The 19,817-nt window shown below is 43.8% G+C and overlaps 1 protein-coding gene across 1 annotated transcript in view; it reads left to right on the top strand.

Moving 5' to 3' along the window:
- LOC128700569 (nephrin-like) overlaps nucleotides 1-19,817 on the top strand; it is a 694,403-nt gene that overhangs the window by 340,435 nt on the left and 334,151 nt on the right. The window contains exon 7 of the mRNA XM_053793851.2: nucleotides 9,064-9,208. Coding sequence (XP_053649826.2) covers nucleotides 9,064-9,208 — 145 coding nt within the window. The remainder of the gene's footprint in view (nucleotides 1-9,063; nucleotides 9,209-19,817) is intronic.

Below are 19,817 nucleotides of genomic sequence, written 5' to 3'. Positions count from 1 at the left end.
GTGGTCCTTGGTTTTGGCACTTCTTCCCATCCAGGATTATCACCAACACGCTTGTGTGTGAATATCTTCAGCTCCTTTTGGAGGGGCAAGAAGACCCTCTACTCAATTTTTTTCATTAGAATCAAGAAAAGTGTTGTGTACGTAGGTTCAGTACCAGAGGGTTGAGCGTGGAGATACAACGGTCATCGGAGGCAAGGAGGGGGACCCCCCCTGCGTGTGCATTCCCCTCCCTCCTTTCTCCAACACACACACATCCTGCAAACTTGTTCCGACAGCACGGTGATTCTTTTCTTTTCTTTTCTTTGTGGTGTATCATGTGTTGCATATAGAGGTGTGTCGTGTATAGTGGTGTTTTGTGCATAGAGACGTGTTGTGTATAGTTTTGTGTTGTGTAGTGTGGAGAGCAGGCAACTCTGACACAGAGTTGTCACAAGGTGTCACCTACTCTCCGCCCCCTCTCTCCCTCGCCTTCCATGAGATCCTGAAACCATCAACTAGATCTGGGACCACGCTCTCCACCATGAACCACCCGTGGAATGTGCCTTCACCCTCATTGGCCATTTTCCTTCCACTTCAGGATGTTGCTACCAGCCAGCCACAAAGTCAGGGAAAACAGTACACCTAGCAATGAGAGAAAATGCACATGTCAGATGTGTGGAGAAAATCGAACACTCAATAGGAGTGACCTTATCAGGGCACACAATGGGTGTGCTGAGTCAAATATACTTCCTGGAGAGAGCAGCTTGCAGCCTATACAGGCACATGCAAACTCCGCTGGCAGCCTCCTCAGTAACGATATCCTGATGGCATTCAAATCCACTGCTAGCAGAACCCTATCTCATATTCCTAAAGCTGCTCGTTCATGTGCTGCATTGAAATTCACAGACCTTATAAAGCAGGTAAATGGAGGTTCTACCAATTTAGAAGCCGGAGGCACCATTAAGGCTTAGCACAACCTGATCATGTTTAGCAATATCTGTCCAGAAGATCCTGCCAGACGCGGCAGATTGCTAACTACATGTATCACTAAAATAGTGCACAACCACCCAAGAACAGATAATTGTGTTCCTCTGCCCCATCATCGCAGGATTTACGGAGGCAGACCCAAGAAAATTTCTACTAAAAACGAGAAAATTTGTGCACAGGTAAGCAAAAGAAATGAAGAAGGCAACACAGTGGGAACAATCAGAATAATCACAGGTGACGACAGTTACCCCCCAGAGATGAGGTCACAGAAACCATACCACGGGCGGGAATAGAACCCGCGATCAGAGAGTTTCAAAACTCCAGACCATCGCTTTAGCCACTGGACCAGCTAGCCACAGTAAGATTATTTCAACTAGGTATATTTCTACACCATAGCTGGTCCAGTGACTAACGCGACGGTATGGAGTTTTGAGACTGTGATCGCGGGTTCTATCCCCACCCGTGGTATGGTTTGTTTGCAATCGTGTCATTACGATTTCGTGAGTCATGAGGTCACAGCTCAAGCACTAAGACACAAGCTGCCAACCAGGGAGACCAATCACAGTGTAACAACAACCATGATGATGATCCTATCACTGGACAGTTCATTTTACAAGAATCAGAAGTGTATAAAGCGACAGTGTCATTTCCAGCAGGATCCGCAAAAGGTTACGACCACAATACATCAAAGACATGGTACACTCAGAGTTTGGCAGAGATAAATCAATTCTCCTTTCTGAGTCACCAACCTAAGTCAACAACTATCAGGGTGAATTTCTGAAGAAATTAAGTCTTTCCTTTCCGAAACCTCATTACAAGCTCTGAAAAAGAAGAATTGGGGAATTAGATCTATTGCTGTTAGTAATAATATTCGTCGTCTGGTTGCCAAAGCAGCAGTTGGAAACATTCACACTATACCTGCTGCCTCACTCCTACACTAGGCACTATACCTGCTGCCTCACTCCTACACTAGGCACTATACCTGCTGCCTCACTCCTACACTAGGCACTATACCTGCTGCCTCACTCCTACACTAGGCACTATACCTGCTGCCTCACTCCTACACTAGGCACTATACCTGCTGCCTCACTCCTACACTAGGCACTATACCTGCTGCCTCACTCCTACACTAGGCACTATACCTGCTTCCTCACTCCTACACTAGGCACTACACCTGCTGCCTCACTCCTACACTAGGCACTATACCTGCTGCCTCACTCCTACACTAGGCACTATACCTGCTGCCTCACTCCTACACTAGGCACTATACCTGCTGCCTCACTCCTACACTAGGCACTATACCTGCTGCCTCACTCCTAAACTAGGCACTATACCTGCTGCCTCACTCCTACACTAGGCACTATACCTGCTGCCTCACTCCTACACTAGGCACTATACCTGCTGCCTCACTCCTACACTAGGCACTATACCTGCTGCCTCACTCCTACACTAGGCACTACACCTGCTGCCTCACTCCTACACTAGGCACTATACCTGCTGCCTCACTCCTACACTAGGCACTATACCTGCTGCCTCACTCCTAAACTAGGCACTATACCTGCTGCCTCACTCCTACACTAGGCACTATACCTGCTGCCTCACTCCTGTACTAGGCACTATACCTGCTGCCTCACTCCTAAACTAGGCACTATACCTGCTGCCTCACTCCTACACTAGGCACTACACCTGCTGCCTCACTCCTAAACTAGGCACTATACCTGCTGCCTCACTCCTACACTAGGCACTATACCTGCTGCCTCACTCCTACGCTAGGCACTATACCTGCTGCCTCAATCCTACACTAGACACTATACCTGCTGCCTCACTCCTACACTAGGCACTATACTGCTGCCTCACTCCTACACTAGGCACTATACCTGCTGCCTCACTCCTACACTAGGCACTATACCTGTTGCCTCACTCCTACACTAGGCACTATGCCTGCTGCCTCACTCCTACACTAGGCACTATGCCTGCTGCCTCACTCCTACACTAGGCATTATGCCTGCTGCCTCACTCCTACACTATGCACTATACCTGCTGCCTCACTCCTACACTAGGCACTATACCTGCTGCCTCACTCCTACACTAGGCACTATACCTGCTGCCTCACTCCTACACTAGGCACTATACCTGCTGCCTCACTCCTACACCAGGCACTATACCTGCTGCCTCACTCCTACACTAGGCACTATATCTGCTGCCTCACTCCTACACCAGGTACTATATCTGCTGCCTCACTCCTGTACTAGGCACTATATCTGCTGCCTCACTCCTACACTAGGCACTATATCTGCTGCCTCACTCCTACACCAGGTACTATATCTGCTGCCTCACTCCTGTACTAGGCACTATATCTGCTGCCTCACTCCTACACTAGGCACTATACCTGCTGCCTCACTCCTACACCAGGCACTATATCTGCTGCCTCTCCTACACTAGGCACTATACCTGCTGCCTCACTCCTACACCAGGTACTATATCTGCTGCCTCACTCCTGCACTAGGCACTATATCTGCTGCCTCACTCCTACACTAGGCACTATACCTGCTGCCTCACTCCTGCACTAGGCACTATACCTGCTGCTTCACTCCTGCACTAGGCACTATATCTGCTGCCTCACTCCTACACTAGGCACTATATCTGCTGCCTCACTCCTACACTAGGCACTATATCTGCTGCCTCACTCCTACACTAGGCACTATATCTGCTGCCTCACTCCTACACTAGGCACTATACCTGCTGCCTCCCTCTACTGGCACCGATTTCACTTTCAAATTGTTTTACATAAATTGTGGCCCTTACCTCTCTCTTCTGATTTAGGGCAGCACGTATTTCGCTTCTCGGGTTGTTCACTGACTCTGACACTGTCTATGATCCTTGCAGTAAACTTGAGTAGGCCAGAAAACACCAAAATTTATTAGCCCTGTATGATGCTGTTACTTTCGCCGTTACCCGCCGTGTGTGTGTGTGTGTGTGTGTGTGTGTGTGTGTGTGTGTGTGTGTGTGTTAGTTGCCATTTTGTCCTAGGTACATGTCGATTAGACACTAGGCCTGTTGTATATACGTGTGTGTGTGTGTGTGTGTGTGTGTGTGTGTGTGTGTGTGTGTGTGTGTGTGTGTGTGTGTGTGTGTGTGTGTGTGTGTGTGTGTGTGTGTGTGTACCATACAGTGACAAGCACACAAGATAACGAGATAACGTAAGGAGAGGTTAAAGGGTATTAGTAGAATTTAGATCATAGAAATATTATCGGATAGGCATAGAAGTCCCCATGTATGGCATGTCAAAAGCCACTTAGAAAATAGTAGACAATATTTAAGAAGAGATACTTCTGAGTACATGGGTAGAACATTCGAGTACCTCAGAGCAGGACATTTAAACTGGCAAAGAGCACATTGTATTCATTTCTTTCATTATTTGAAAAGGTCAAACAGAATAATAGCTTATCCATGTCTACAGTATCTAACGAGAAACTTATTTTCTCAAACCACATAACCTGTTATAAACGATTAGGAAAAGCTTGGGGCTGGCTTTTTATATCTTATAATTTCCCACTTGACATCTTAGAAACCCTCCTACCCGATATGTGTAGTGGAGGGATTATGGTAGGGTGGGGTTGGCACCCACCACTAACCCAGTCTAAGGGTAACCGTGGCCGGTGACACCTACGCTACTCTGAGACCTCTCTCCCTGCTTTGGTTGCTCCCTTGCAACATTGCACAGCTTCTGATGATGCACTGAAAAGTGTGAAAGTACTTGAGCTAAAGATTTCCACCCCCGTGGCTTGTCCTGCATATATCGGATCATTATTTAGTTGTAGCTACAGTTAGAGTAAGAGGTAGATGGGAAAAGAGGAAAATGGCAACAACAAGTAAGAGGGAGATGAAAGTTTATAATCTAAGGGAGGAGGAAGTTCGGGTGAGATATAAGCGACTATTGGAAGAAAGGTGGGCTAGTGCAAGTATGAGTAGTGGGGGAGTTGAAGAAGGTTGGAATATTTTTAAAAATGCAGTATTAGAATGTGGGGCAGAAGTTTGTGGTTATAGGAGGGTGGGTGCAGGAGGAAAGAGGAGTGATTGGTGAAATGATGAAGTAAAGGGTGTGATAAAAGAGAAAAAGTTAGCTTATGAGAGGTTTTTACAAAGCAGAAGTGTTATGAGAAGAGTAGAGTATATGGAGAGTAAAAGAAAGGTGAAGAGAGTGGTGAGAGAGTGCAAAAGGAGAGTAGATGATAGAGTGGGAGAGGCACTGTCAAGAAATTTAAATGAAAATAAGAACAAATTTTGGAGTGAGTTAAACAAGTTAAGAAAGCCTAGGGAACGAATGGATTTGTCAGTTAAAAACAGAGTAGGGGAGTTAGTAGATGTCGACGAAGAAATGGAGGTGGTAATTTCATGCACTGGCCAGGGAGGTATACCCTCTTTTAGGAGTGAAGAAGAACAGGATGTGAGTGTGGGGGAGGTGCGTGAAGCATTACGTAGAATGAAAAGGGGTAAAGTAGCTGGAACTGACGGGATCATGACAGAAATGTTAAAATCAGGGGTTGGTGTTTTTGTTTAATAAATGTATGAAAGAGGGGAAGGTACCTAGAGATTGGCAGAGAGCATGTATAGTCCCTTTATATAAAAGGAAGGGGGACAAAAGAGACTGTAAAAATTATAGAGGAATAAGTTTACCGAGTATACCAGGAAAAGTGTACAGAATGGTAATAATTGAAAGAATTAGAGGCAGTACAGAATGTAGGATTGCGGATGAGCAAGGAGGTTTAAGAGTGGGTAGGGGATGTGTAGATCAAGTGTTTACATTGAAGCATATATGTGAACAGTATTTAGATAAAGGTAGGGAAGTTTTTATTACATTTATGGATTTAGAAAAGACATATGATAGAGTGGATAGAGGAGCAATGTGGCAGATGTTGCAAGTATAAAGAATAGGTGATAAGTTATTAAATGCTGTAAAGAGTTTTTATGAGGACAGTGAGGCTCAGGTTAGGGTGTGTAGAGGAGAGGGAGACTACTTCCCGGTAAAAGTAGGTCTTAGACAGGGATGTGTAATGTCGCCATGGTTGTTTAATATATTTATAGATGGGGTTGTAAAAGAAGTAAATGCTAAGGTGTTCGGGAGAGGGGTGGGATTAAATTATGGGGAATTAAATGTAAAATGGGAATTAACACATTTGCTTTTTGCTGATGATACTGTGCTTATGAGAGATTCTAAATAAAAATTGCAAAGGTTAGTGGACGAGTTTGGAAATGTGTGTAAAGGTAGAAAGTTGAAAGTGAACATAGAAAAGAGTAAGGTGATGAGGGTATCAAATTATTTAGATAAAGAAAAATTGGATATCAGATTGGGGAGGAGGAGTATGGAAGAAGTGAATGTTTTCAGATACTTGGGAGTTGACGTGTCGGCGGATGGATTTATGAAGGATGAGGTTAATCATAGAATTGACGAGGGAAAAAAGGCGAGTTTTGCGTTTAGGTATATGTGGAGAAAAAAAATGTCAACCTGTGACCCAATCAAACTTTGTTACTATTTAACTTCATTACCTAACAGAATACTCCATTCTACTGATTACACAGCAACATAGTAAATGGCCATATGACTTGTCTTTGTAATACTCATTTGTACTAAATTGTTATCTGTTTTACAATAATTTTTGTACCACTGAATATATCATTGCTTAGTTAATCTTCAGTTAATTTTAAGCCTGCCCATAATGCTCTGCATACAAGGGGCTTTGGCATGCTGCACTTTAAAAATTGTATTCCTTGTACTTCTCTGTATCATGTTCAAATTAAATAAATAAATAAATTAATTAATACTGATTGTACAGCAATGCAAGCAACCATACGACCTGTCTTTGTAATACTCATTTGTGCTAAATTGTTATCTGTTTACAATAATGTTTTACCACTGAATACTTCAATGCTTAGTTAATCTTAGGTTAATTTTAAGCCTGCCCGTAATGCTCTGCATTCAAGTGGCTTTGGCATGCTGCATTTAACTGTATTCTTTTGTACTTCTCTATATCATTTTCAAATTAATAAATAAATTAATAAATAATTAAATATGGAGGCAAAGAAGGGAATGTATGAAAGTATAGTAGTACCAACACTCTTATATGGGTGTGAAGCTTGGGTGGTAAATGCAGCAGCGAGGAGACGGTTGGAGGCAGTGGAGATGTCCTGTCTAAGGGCAATGTGTGGTGTAAATATTATGCAGAAAATTCGGAGTGTGGAAATTAGGAGAAGGTGAGGAGTTATTAATAAAAGTATTAGTCAGAGGGCTGAAGAGGGGTTGTTGAGGTGGTTTGGTCATTTAGAGAGAATGGATCAAAGTAGAATGACATGGAGAGCGTTTAAAGCTGTAGGGGAAGGAAGGCGGTGTAGGGGTCGTTCTCGAAAAGGTTGGAAGGAAGGGGTAAGGGAGGTTTTGTGGGCGAGGGGCTTGGACTTCTAGCAGCCTGCGCAAGCGTTTTCGATAGGAGTGAATGGAGACGAATGGTATTCGGGACCTGACGATCTGTTGGAGTGTGAGCAGGGTAATATTTAGTGAAGGGATTCAGGGAAACCGGTTATTTTGATATAGCCGGACTTGAGTCCTGGAAATGGGAAGTACAATGTCTGCACTCTAAAGGATGGGTTTGGGATATTAGCAGTTTGGAGGGATATGTTGTGTATCTTTATACGTATATACTTCTAAACTGTTGTGTTCTGAGCACCTCTGCAAAAACAGTGATTATGCGTGAGTGAGGTGAAAGTGTTGAATGATGATGAAAGTATTTTCTTTTTGGGGATTGTCTTTCTCTTTGGGTCACCCTGCCTCGGTGGGAGACGGCCGACTTGTTTATATATATATATTATAATATATATATGTATATAATATATATACATATATATAATATATATATCTAGGTAGTAGGTTGGTAGACAGCAACCACCCAGGGAGGTACTACTGTCCTGCCAAGTGACTGTAAAACGAAAGCCTGTAATTGTTTTACAAGATGGTAGGATTGCTGGTATCCATTTTTCTCTCTCACGAACATGCAAGATTTCAGGTATGTCTTGCTACTTCTACTTACACTTAGGTCACACTACACATACATGTACAAGCATATATATACACACCCCTCTGGGTTTTCTTCTATTTTCTTTCTGGTTCTTGTTCTTGTTTATTTCCTCTTACCTCTATGGGGAAGTGAATCAGAATTCTTCCTCCGTAAGTCATGCGTGTTGTAAGAGGCGACTAAAATATCGGGAGCAAGGGGCTAGTAACCCCTTCTGTATAGATTACTAAATTTAAAAAGATAAACTTTTGTTTTTCTTTTTGGGCCACCCTGCTTCGGTGGGATATATATATATATATATATATATATATATATATATATATATATATATATATATATATATATATATATATATATATATAATACCTATTCACCAATAACTATATATCTTTTGATATATATGCATCAAATTTTTTTATATTTCTCTTGGAATATATACATAGAGAGATTTTTTTGTCTGTGTATTTAGACGGAGATTTGTATATCAGTTTATGTTCACTGATAGCAGCGTATTTCTCAGTGTATATACACAAAGCATTTTTTATCTGTGTATATTTTGACCAAGATCTGTATGTCAGTGTATGTGCACTGCTGTGTATCTCTGGACTGCATTCACTGATAGCTGTTTCACAGTATATTTGCTAAAAGGAATATTTCCCGCAGTATACACAGGAGGGCCTCGCATATACAGCACCTTCTTTTCAGGGTTCTGCATTTTTCTTGGCTTCAAACTGAGCCATTGTTCATTGTGTTCTGCCCGTCTATTACAGTCACCGACGGGTGGAACAATGACTTAATTAAAATCCAACAAAAATATGGTACACTGAAAATAAGTGCTGTATATGCGGGGCCATCCAGTACGCAGTAACCTCCGACACTTCTTTAGTCCCAGTTTCAAATTTGCAATATTTTTTTTGTTTGTGTAGAGGTGAACTGCAGTCACAATGATCCTAGTGCAATTTACAGAACACAAATCAAACTTAGTCAAATTTTTGTCTTTACTCTTTTTTTCTTGGCGATAATATGGCAGACGCGGCAGGTCGGGAGCGACACTGTGTCTTGGGTTAAGTTCGTTGTCACACCAAAGGAAAACGGAGCAGTGCTGTCGTGTACCGCATCCTCCTCCACGTTACCTGATCCACCAGTCTCCACCAACACTACTCTCAATGTTACTCGTAAGTATTCAACCTTCGTGTGTTCAGCACTAAAGTGTATTTTTTATTCAATTCTAAAAAGGAGGTATTAAAGTTACATGAAAAACATATTGGGTAAAAAAAAAACAGGAAATACATGCACCCCCCTCAAGGAAGAGGAAAATTATGTCAGGAAGATCTTAGGAACTACAGATTCCTCAGAGCCAATTCTTCATCGACAATTCTTGTTCAGTCTCCTTCAAGGTACGCCATGGTCCTACTGTAAGATGGTGTCCACTCTGTTAATGTTTACGTCCTCCCTATGTTCTGTCTCTGTTCTCTCTCACTACTTGCAGCATCTGACATACCTTTAACTGCCAATCTATCAGAGTTGATGCATCATGTGGTTAGGTACCCAACACTGAAGCCAGTCTTAACCTAGGTGTGAAGGTTCTGACCTAACCCTCCAGCTTCATGCCACCACCAACATTATTACTATTGATCCTTAATTACTTCTTTAGTGTCGAGATGATGCATCAGAATATTAGGTACTTTACTTGAACAAATGTCCTGAAATTACAAAAAGTTTGACTATCATGATGTGAGGAATAATAGTGTACAGATTTGTTGGCTTTCTGCATATTTTGAATTTAAAATCATGGCTCCTTTAATAATTAAGATATAAAAATTGCAGTGAGATATTTTGTTTAAAATCAACAAGAAATATTTATGTAATGAGCTAGGCTATTTTATTGAACAGGAAAATTTCATATAATCATATTCTTGGGCATTAGGCATATTATCAACATATATGTTAAGCAGTCTTATTTCAAAATTTTCCAAGTACAAATTACTAAGGATAAGTGTGAGAGGATTTCCCAATTCCATACCAAGCTTCAGAGTGCAATATTACACATTAAACATAAACTTTGCATCAACAATACAGAGTTTAATGAGTTCAGTGACTGTAGATACTGGCAATGGTAAATCGTAATTACCGACTTCTTCAGATAGGAAACTTAAATCATCACTGGAACTTTTTTGAACAACGAAGAACATCAAGACTAACCATATTGTAATTATTTAAATCAATAATGTTGCTTAATTTATAAACAATATCAATATTATTTTTTAAATTAAAGTTGGAAATTTTGCCAACAATTGGTCTCAATATGTCTACTAGCCATCTGGATAATCTGTAGGAAACTGAACCTTTGGAGCTGATTATGAGTCTGGCTGCATTAAGCGGAGCTAAGAGCAAGGTGATGAAAACAGGAACATCACAGGACAGCGAGGGAACTGAAGGAGGGGAAGGAGCTAAGAAGTCCAATACAGAAGTGATATCAGACCACTGTACGGGAGATAAGGGAAACATCAAAAAGAATACTTAAATTGGATCCATTGATATGGAGGGAAAAGTAATGGGAAGAAGAGAGAAAGGTCAATAATTATTCATGGACTTCAGGAGGCTGAAGGGGCGACATATGATGAAAGAAGACATTGAGAGAAAAAAAAGATTGAGAACATCATCGCAATTACAGGAGAGAAGGACATGTCCAAGTCAACAAATTTTCACAGAATTGTGGGGTATTCAAAGGAAAAAAAAATTGTCCAGTCAAATTGACAGTCAGGACAGAAGTGATATGGAACAGGATACAACAGAAACCACTGTTAAAGGACTCCTGGGAATATCAGCAAGTGTACCTTGACCATGAAAGAACACAAAAAGAATGGAAACAATTGAGAGTGAGGGTAAGAAGACACCAGTGGAAGGAAAGAGTGACAGGACACACATTGACAGACAGGGAAGCTCAGCCTTGAGGGTAACACCAAACACAAATACACATAGATCCCTCTCAACCCCTACCACTCCATACAACCAAACACGATCACCAGAAATAAGCCACACTCCATAGCCCCTCCCCCAGCACTAATACTACAATCACAGCAGCCATCCATTGTATCCCAGTCTGCCTTCCACACATCAGTCTGCACCAACCCCTCTAACCTCTAAGAATACAGTACTGGAGAGGAAGTTGAATGTATTGTACACCAACCCAGATAGAATAACAAATAAAAGTGAGGAGAGGCAAAAACGAATCACTGAGGCGTCCCTGGATATTGTAGCACTCAGGGAGACAAAGCTCATGGGGATGATAACCGATGCAATCTTTCCAACTGGATATCACATCCCGAGGGAAGAGAAAGGGAACAGAGGGGGGAGAGGAGTTGCACTACTCATCAAAAACCATTGGAGTTTCGAGGAGATGGGAGGAATGGAAAGAGGGGAAGCACATGACTTCACAATAGGAACACTTCAGACTGGGAGTCTGAAGGTGACGTACAACCTGCCACTGAATGTACAACCTGCCACTGAGACCAAGGCAAGAGTACAATGAGAACAATAGAGCAATGATGGATACACTAGTCGAGGTGGCTAGAAGGGCCCACATGTGTAGGCAAAGCTATTCATCATGGGGAAATTTCAGTAACAAGCAGATTGACTGGGAAAAACCTAGAGCAACATGGGAGACCAGAAACATGAAGGGCTAAGATGCTGGAGACAGCATTGAAAACTTCATGTACCAACACGTTAGGGATACAACCAGTGAGAGAGAGAGAGAAGAGAGTAGAGGATGTATCAACAAGGTTGTACAGTTTACACTTAGGATATTACACAAGATAGACCTGCCCTAGGCGGTAATGATCACATGGTCTTTAGTTTCGAATAGTTTGTAGAGTTAACAGTGGAGAGTAAAGCAGCATGAGGAGGACAGGAGAAACCAAACTTTAAAAAAAGGGACTACACAGACATGAGGCATTTCCTGCATGAAGTGCAGTGAGATAGAGAATTAAAGGGATAAGACAGTAAATAAAATGATGGAACAAGTGACCACGAAGTGCAGGGAGGCCGAAGAGAAATTCATGCCAAGGAGTAACAGAAAAAAAATGAAAAGACCAGAGTGAGCACATTGTTTAACTGGATTGTAAAGAGGTAAAAGCCAAGTGTGCTAGAGCATGGATTAAGTTTAGAAAGCAACAGACTTAAGAAAACAAGGAGTTGAGCAGAGGAACCTAAAATAAATATGCATGGATAAGGAGAGAGGCCCAGCCACAATACAAGAATGACATAGCATTAAAAGTCAAATCTGACTCAACTTGGGTGGTACTCAAATTGACATTCAGTTCATAAATGGTATGAAACAAGATCCTACAGTGGAAACCACTGTGAAAGGATTCCCCAAAATACCAGCAAGTGTACCTCGACTGCAACAGAACACATAAGAATGGGAACAGCTATGAGAAAGTGTAAGAAGACACCAGGGTCATGAAGAGACAGGGCAGGCACCAACAGACAAGAGAGCACAGCCTCCTGGAAAAACAATGAATACAACCAACCACACAACCGTCAACAGATTCCCTTCAACCCCCACCCCCACACCAACTGAAGACATTAACCAGAACAACCCACACTCCACCCCAACAGTCCCTACCCCTCCCAGCACTAATATCACCACAACAACAGCCTAACATAATATCCATCCCTGTCTTCCACTCCTTCAACCTGCACCAACCCGTCCCACCCGGCAGAATACACTGATGGAGAGGAAGTTGAAGGTATGGTGCACCAACACAGATGGAATAACAGAGAAGAGCAAGAAGTGGCAGGAAAGAATCAATGAGGCATCCACGAACATCATAGCACTCATGGAGACAAATCTCATGGGGGTGATAACAGATGCAATCTTCCTGAGTGAATATCTGATAATGAGGGAAAACAAGGGGGGTAGAGAGGAAGGAGTTGCACTGCTCGTCAACAACCAATGGAAATTTGAGATGGGAGGACTAAGCAGAGATGTAGAGGATGACTACATTGTAGGAACACTTCAGACTGGGGTTCAAAACTGATGATAGCAGTGATGTATAATCCACCACCAAGGACCAGGAAATTATAACAAGAGTGCGAGGTGGCCAGAAGGGCCCGTATGGGCAGGGCAAAGTCACTCATCATAAGAGATTTCAGCTACAAGGAGGTTGGGAAAACCTGGAGCCACATGGAAGACCAGAGATGTGGAGAGCTACAATGCCAGAGGCGGTGCTGGAAAGCTTCATGCACCAACATGTTAGGGACACAACCAGCAAGAGTGGATATGATGAACCAGAAAGGCTGGACCTCATATTCACCTTGAACAGTTCGGACATAGGTGCCATAGGGGGTTCAGTAGGAGAATGATGGATAAGGTAAACTCACTTGTTGGATGGTAATGATATATATTGTCAGACTGTGGTAAGGAAGGGATGGGCCCAGCCTGCCGTGTTACTGCCTGGATGTCTATACGCCGAGTGAGAGCGAGGCAGCTCATCTCACTGCCTCAAGCTGTACCCCGTGATGTCATACAGTCACAGGCCTACTAGGGATCTTCTGTATAAAGCACATGGATGGTACTATAATACTCAGCTAATCTATACTACACATATAAGGGGATCAGCAACTATGCTGACATAGGGAATATCACACATGAAAGGCCTCTCAGCACTAGCAATCACATGGTCCTGAGTTTCAAATATATAGAAGAGTTAACAATGGAGAGTGAAGCAGCACAAGAAGAATGGAAGAAGCCAAACTTTAAAAAAAATGGGACTACACGGCTATGAGGCAATTTCTGCATGAGATGCAGTGGGAAAGAGCTAGAAGGGAAGAGAGTAAACGAAATGATGGAACAAGTGGCCACAAAGTGCATCAAAGCAGAGAAGTTCATGCTAAGGGGCAACAGAAGCATTGGGAAGACCAGACTGAATCCAAAGCCAAGTGTGCTAGAGCATGGGGAAAAAATATAGAAGACAAAGGATACAGGAAAATAAGGAGTTGAGCATAACAGGCAGAAATGAATATGTGTGGAGAAGGAGAGGAGCCCAAAGGCAACAGGAAAATGACACAGCATTAACAGCCAAATCTGGCCCAAAGTTGTTACACAACCATATCAAGAGGAAAACAATTGTTAAAGACCAGGCATTCAGCCTGAGGAAGGTAGAAGAACAACTCACAGGGAGCGACTAGGAAGTATGTGAGCTCATCTCAAGATTAAGGAAGGTATTCAGTGGAGACATAGAGGCTTCCAGCAAACTGTGGCAGTAGGATGCACCAGCAAGTGCTGGGCACACTGCACACAACTGCAAAGGAGATGATTAAAATGCTAGGCGAACTAGATACCTCGAAGACGGAGGGCCCAGATAACATATCTCCTTGGGTTATGAGAGAAGGAGCAGACGAACTGTGCATACAACTAATATCGAAACAGGGCAACTGCCTAAGGTGTGGAAAACAGCAACAGTCCCGATTTTTAAGAAAGAAGAAAAACAGGCAACACTAAACTACAGACCTGTGTCTCTAACATGTGTAGAATGTAAATTTATGGAGATTATCAGGAAAAGAGTGGTGGAGCACCTAGAAAGGAACGAGCTCATACATGAAAGCCAGCACAGCTTCAAGGAGGGGAAATCCTGCATCACAAACCTACTGGAGTTCTACGACAAGGTAACAGAAGTAGAACAGGAGAGAGAATGATGGGTAAACTGCTTTTTCATAGAATTTAAGAAGGCTTTTGGCACAGTTCCGCACAAGAACTGTGCTAAAGCTATATAAGCAGGCAGGAATAAAAGGAGAGGCACTGAAATGGATAGAATACTTGACAGGAAGGAAATAACTAGTGATGACACGTGATGAGGTGTCAGAGTGGGCGCCTGTGACGAGCGGGGTTCTACAAGGGTAAGTCCAAAGGCTGGTGCAGTTTCCGGTATATGTAAATGACATGACGGAAGGCATAGATTCAGCGGTGTCCCTGTTTGCAGACGATGTTGAGTTAATGTGGAGAATTCAAACGGATGAAGATCAGGTAGGACCACAAAGGAATCCGGGCAGTCAGGAAGCCTGGTCCGACAACTGGCTCCTGGAGTTTAGCCCCACCAAGTGGAAAATCATGAAGATTGGGAAAGGTCAAAGAAAACTGCCTGCAGTCCGAGTTCAGGCCAGGGGACCAAAGGCTAGAAACCTCACTCAAGGAAAAGGATCTTGGTGTATCACACCGAACACATCTCCTGAAGCGCATAACCATCAAATAACTGTTGCAGCATATGAGTGCCTAGCAAACCTTAGAAAAGTGCTTCGACACCTGAGTAAGGAGCCATTCAAGACACTATACATCGTACACGTCACTCCCATACTGAGAAAGTACAAAGGTTTGAAACAAGAATAGTCCTCCGAGGAGAGGTTAAGGGAAAAAACCTGACTTCACTGGAGAAGAGGACGGATAGAGACATGTTAACGACATATAAAATACTGAGAAGAATTGTCAAGGCGGACAGAAACAGGATGTTTCAGAGATAGGACATAGCAACAAGGGGTCACAACTGGAAGTTGAAAACTCAGGTGACTCACGGAGATGTTATTAAGTATTTCTTCAGTCACAGGGTTGTTATGAACTGCAACAATCTGGAGAGTTAAATATAGTGGAGGCAGGATCCATACATAGCTTTAAGAACAGATACAATAAAGCTCATGGAGCAGGGAGATAGTTAACCTAGTAGCTACCAGCGAAGAAGTGGGGCCAGGAAGTGTATCTCGACCACTGCAACCACAAATAGGCGAGTATAGGTGAGAAAACACACACACGCACACATTATCAATCATGATAGAGCAATATGATAACATATTTCTGCCAACGGCAAAGCTAACCAGTAAATATCTGGGTTTACCAGCCACATCAAGAGAGGATATAAATGGTATAAAATACCGACTTGAAATTGTGACTTGAAAAAGCCCACTGTGTGAGTGAAAAGTAGTCAATAAAGAATCACATTATACTGCATATGTGTTTATATTTCCACATCAAGAGAGAAGGAAACTAAGTTAACTATTGGAAGATCTGCTAACCTATAATATTAGGTAGATGTTAGTATTCCCCAACTTCAGTTTAAGAATTTTTAGGTATCCCAGAAGGGAAACAGAGGTTGCCTGAGTTATTTCCGTAATCTAACTTCTCGATATTATTTTGCTCACAACTCGAGATCGCCTCATCCAATTAGCTTCAAATTTATAACACTTATAGATGGTCAGAGGATCAAATTATATTAGCAATTAACATGTTCACGGGCCAAAAGTCGATAGTTCTTGAACATGTTCAAGCCATTATGGAAAGACTTAAAACTTTCTAAATTCTCATTGGCGGAGCTTCAGACTTTCAGTAATATTAAAAAAAAATATCACGATGATGGAGGAGAGTGCAGTTGAAATGTGTATACCTTGAGAGGGAGAGGAGTATACCTGAAGAGGGAGAGGAGTATACCTGGAGAGGGAGAGGAGTATACCTGAAGAGGGAGAGGAGTATACCTGGAGAGGGAGAGGAGTATACCTGGAGATGGAAAGGAGTATACCTGAAGAGGGAGAGGAATATACCTGGAGAGGGAGAGGAGTATACTTGAAGAGGGAGAGTAGTATACCTGGACAGGGAGAGATGTATACCTGTAGAGGGAGAGGAGTATGCATGGAGAGGGAGGGGAATATACCTGGAGAGGGAGAGGAGTATTCCTGGAGAGGAAGAGAAGTATACCTGAAGATGGAGAGGAGTATAACTGGGGAGGGAGAAAAGTATAATTGAAGAGGGAGAGGAGTGTACCTAGAGAGGGAGAGGAGTATACCTGGAGAGAGAGAGGAGTATACCTGGTGAGACAGAGGAGTGTACCTGAAGAGGGAGAGGAGTATACTTGGAGAGGAAGACGAATATACCTGAAGAGGGAGAGGAGTATACCTGAAAAGGGAGTAGAGTATACCTGGAGAGGAGTATACCTGGAGAGGGAGAGGAGTATGCCTGGAAAGGGAGTAGAGTATACCTGGAGAGGGAGAGGAGTATACCTGGAGAGGGAGAGGAATATACCTGGAGAGGGAGAGGAGTATACCTGAAGAGGTAGAGGAGTATACCTGAAGAGGGAGAGGAGTATACCTGAAGAAGGAGAGGAGTATACCTGGAGAGGGAGAGGAGTATACCTGGTGAGAGAGAGGAGTGTACCTGAAGAGGGAGAGGAATATACCTGGAGAGGGAGAGGAGTATACTTGAAGAGGGAGAGAAGCATACCTGGACAGGGAGAGATGTATACTTGTAGAGGGAGAGGAGTATACCTGGATAGGGAGTAGAGTATACCTGGAGAGGAGTATACCTGGAGTGGAAAAGGAGTATGCCTGGAGACGGAGTAGAGTATAACTGGAGAGGGAGAGGAGTATACCTGGAGAGGGAGGAGAGTATACCTGGAGACGAGTATACCTGGAGAGGGAGAGGAGCATTCCTGGAGAGGGAGAGGAGCATACCTGGAGAGGGAGAAGAGTATACCTGGAGAGGGAGAGGAGTATACCTGGAGAGGGATAGGAGCATTCCTGGAAAGGGAGAGGAGTATACGTGGAGAGGGAGAAGAGTATACCTGGAGAGGGAAAGGAGTATACCTGAAGAGGGAGAGAAGTATACCTGGAGAGGGAGAGGAGTTAACCTGGAGAGGGAGAGAAGTATACCTGGAGAGGGAGAGGAGTATACCTGAAGAGGGAGAGGAGTAAACCTGGAGAGAGAAATGAATATACTTGAAGAGGGAGAGAAGCATTCCTGGAGTGGGAGAGGAGTATACGTGGAGAGGGAGAAGAGTATACCTGGGGAGGGAGAGGAGTATACCTGGTGAGGAGTATACCTGGAGAGGAGTATATCTGGAGAGGAGTATACCTGGAGAGGAGTACACCTGGAGAGTATACCTGGAGAGGAGTATACCTGGAAATGGATAGGAATATACCTGGAGAGGAGCATACCTGTAGAAGGAGAGGAGTATACCTGGAGAGGGAGAGGAGCATTCCTGGAGAGGGAGAGGAGTATACGTGGAGAGGGAGAAGAATATACCTGGAGAGTATACCTGTAGAGGGAGAGGAGCATTCCTGGAGAGGGAGAGGAGTATACGTGGAGAGGGAGAAGAATATACCTGGAGAGTATACCTGTAGAGGAGTATACTTGGAGAGGGAGAGGAGTATACCTGGAGAGGGAGAGGAGTATACCTGGAGAGGGAGAAGAGTATACCTGGACAGGGAGAGGAGTATACCTCTAGAGGGAGAAGAGTATACCTGGAGAGGGAGAGGAGTATATCTGGAGAGGAGTACACCTGGAGAGGGAGAGGAGTATACCTGGAGAGGGAGAGGAGTATACCTGGAGAGGGAGAGGAGTATACCGGGAGAGTAGTGTTCCTGGAAAGGGAGAGGAGTATACCTGGAGAGGGAGAAGAGTATACCTGGAGAGGGGGAGGAGTATACCTGGAGAGTAAACCTGGAGAGGGAGAGGAGTATACCTGGAGAGGGTGAGGAGTATACCTGAAAAGGGAGAGGAATGTACCTGGAGAGGGAGAGGAGTGTACTTAAAGAGGGAGATAAATATACCTGGTGAGGGAGGGAAGTATACCTGAAGAGGGAGAAGAGTAAACCTGGAGAGGGAGAGGAGTGTACCTGAAGAGGGAGAGGAGTATACCTGGAGAGGGAGAGGAGTATACCTGGAGAGGTAGAGGAGTATACCTGGAGAGGTTGAGGAATATACCTGGAGAGGTTGAGGAATATACCTGAAGAGGGAGAGGGGTATACCTGGAGAGGGAGAGGAGTATACCTGAAGAGGGGGCGAGAAGTATACCTGGAGAGGGAGAGAAGTATATCTGGAGAGGGAGAGGAGTATTCCTGGAGAGGAAGAGGAGTATACCTGAAGAGGGAGAGGAGTATACCTAGAGAGGGAGAGGAGTAAACCTGAAGAGGGAGAGTAGTATACCTAGAGAGGGAGAGGAGTAAACCTGAAGAGGGAGAGGAGTATACCTAGAGAGGGAGAGGAGTATGCCTGGAGAGGGAGAGGAGTATACCTGGAGAAGGAGAGGAGTATACCTAGAGAGAGAGAGGAGTATGCCTGGAGAGGGAGAGGAGTATACCTGGAGAAGGAGAGGAGTATACCTGGAGAGGGAGAGTAGTATTCCTGGAGAGGAAGAGGAGTATACCTGAAGAGGGAGAGGAGTATACCTAGAGAGGGAGAGGAGTAAACCTGAAGAGGGAGAGTAGTATACCTAGAGAGGGAGAGGAGTAAACCTGAAGAGGGAGAGGAGTATACCTAGAGAGGGAGAGGAGTAAACCTGAAGAGGGAGAGGAGTATACCTAGAGAGAGAGAGTAGTATACCTAGAGAGAGAGAGGAGTATGCCTGGAGAGGGAGAGGAGTATACCTGGAGAGGGAGAGGAGTATACCTGGAGAGGGAGAGGAGTATACCTGGAGAGGGAGAGTAGTATACCTGGAGAGGGAGAGGAGTATACCTGGAGAGGGAGAGGAGTATACCTAGAGAGGGAGAGGAGTAAACCTGAAGAGGGAGAGTAGTATACCTAGAGAGGGAGAGGAGTAAACCTGAAGAGGGAGAGGAGTATACATAGAGAGAGAGAGGAGTATGCCTGGAGAGGGAGAGGAGTATACCTGGAGAGGGAGAGGAGTATACCTGGAGAGGGAGAGGAGTATACCTGGAGAGGGAGAGTAGTATACCTGGAGAGGGAGAGGAGTATACCTGGAGAGGGAGAGCAGTATACCTGGAGAGGGAGAGTAGTATACCTGG

Source organism: Cherax quadricarinatus, chromosome 65 (genome assembly GCF_038502225.1).
Source record: "Cherax quadricarinatus isolate ZL_2023a chromosome 65, ASM3850222v1, whole genome shotgun sequence".
NCBI lineage: Eukaryota > Metazoa > Arthropoda > Malacostraca > Decapoda > Parastacidae > Cherax > Cherax quadricarinatus.
The sequence above is the reverse complement of the archived record's forward strand: the minus strand, read 5'-3'. Positions and strand labels throughout refer to the sequence as shown.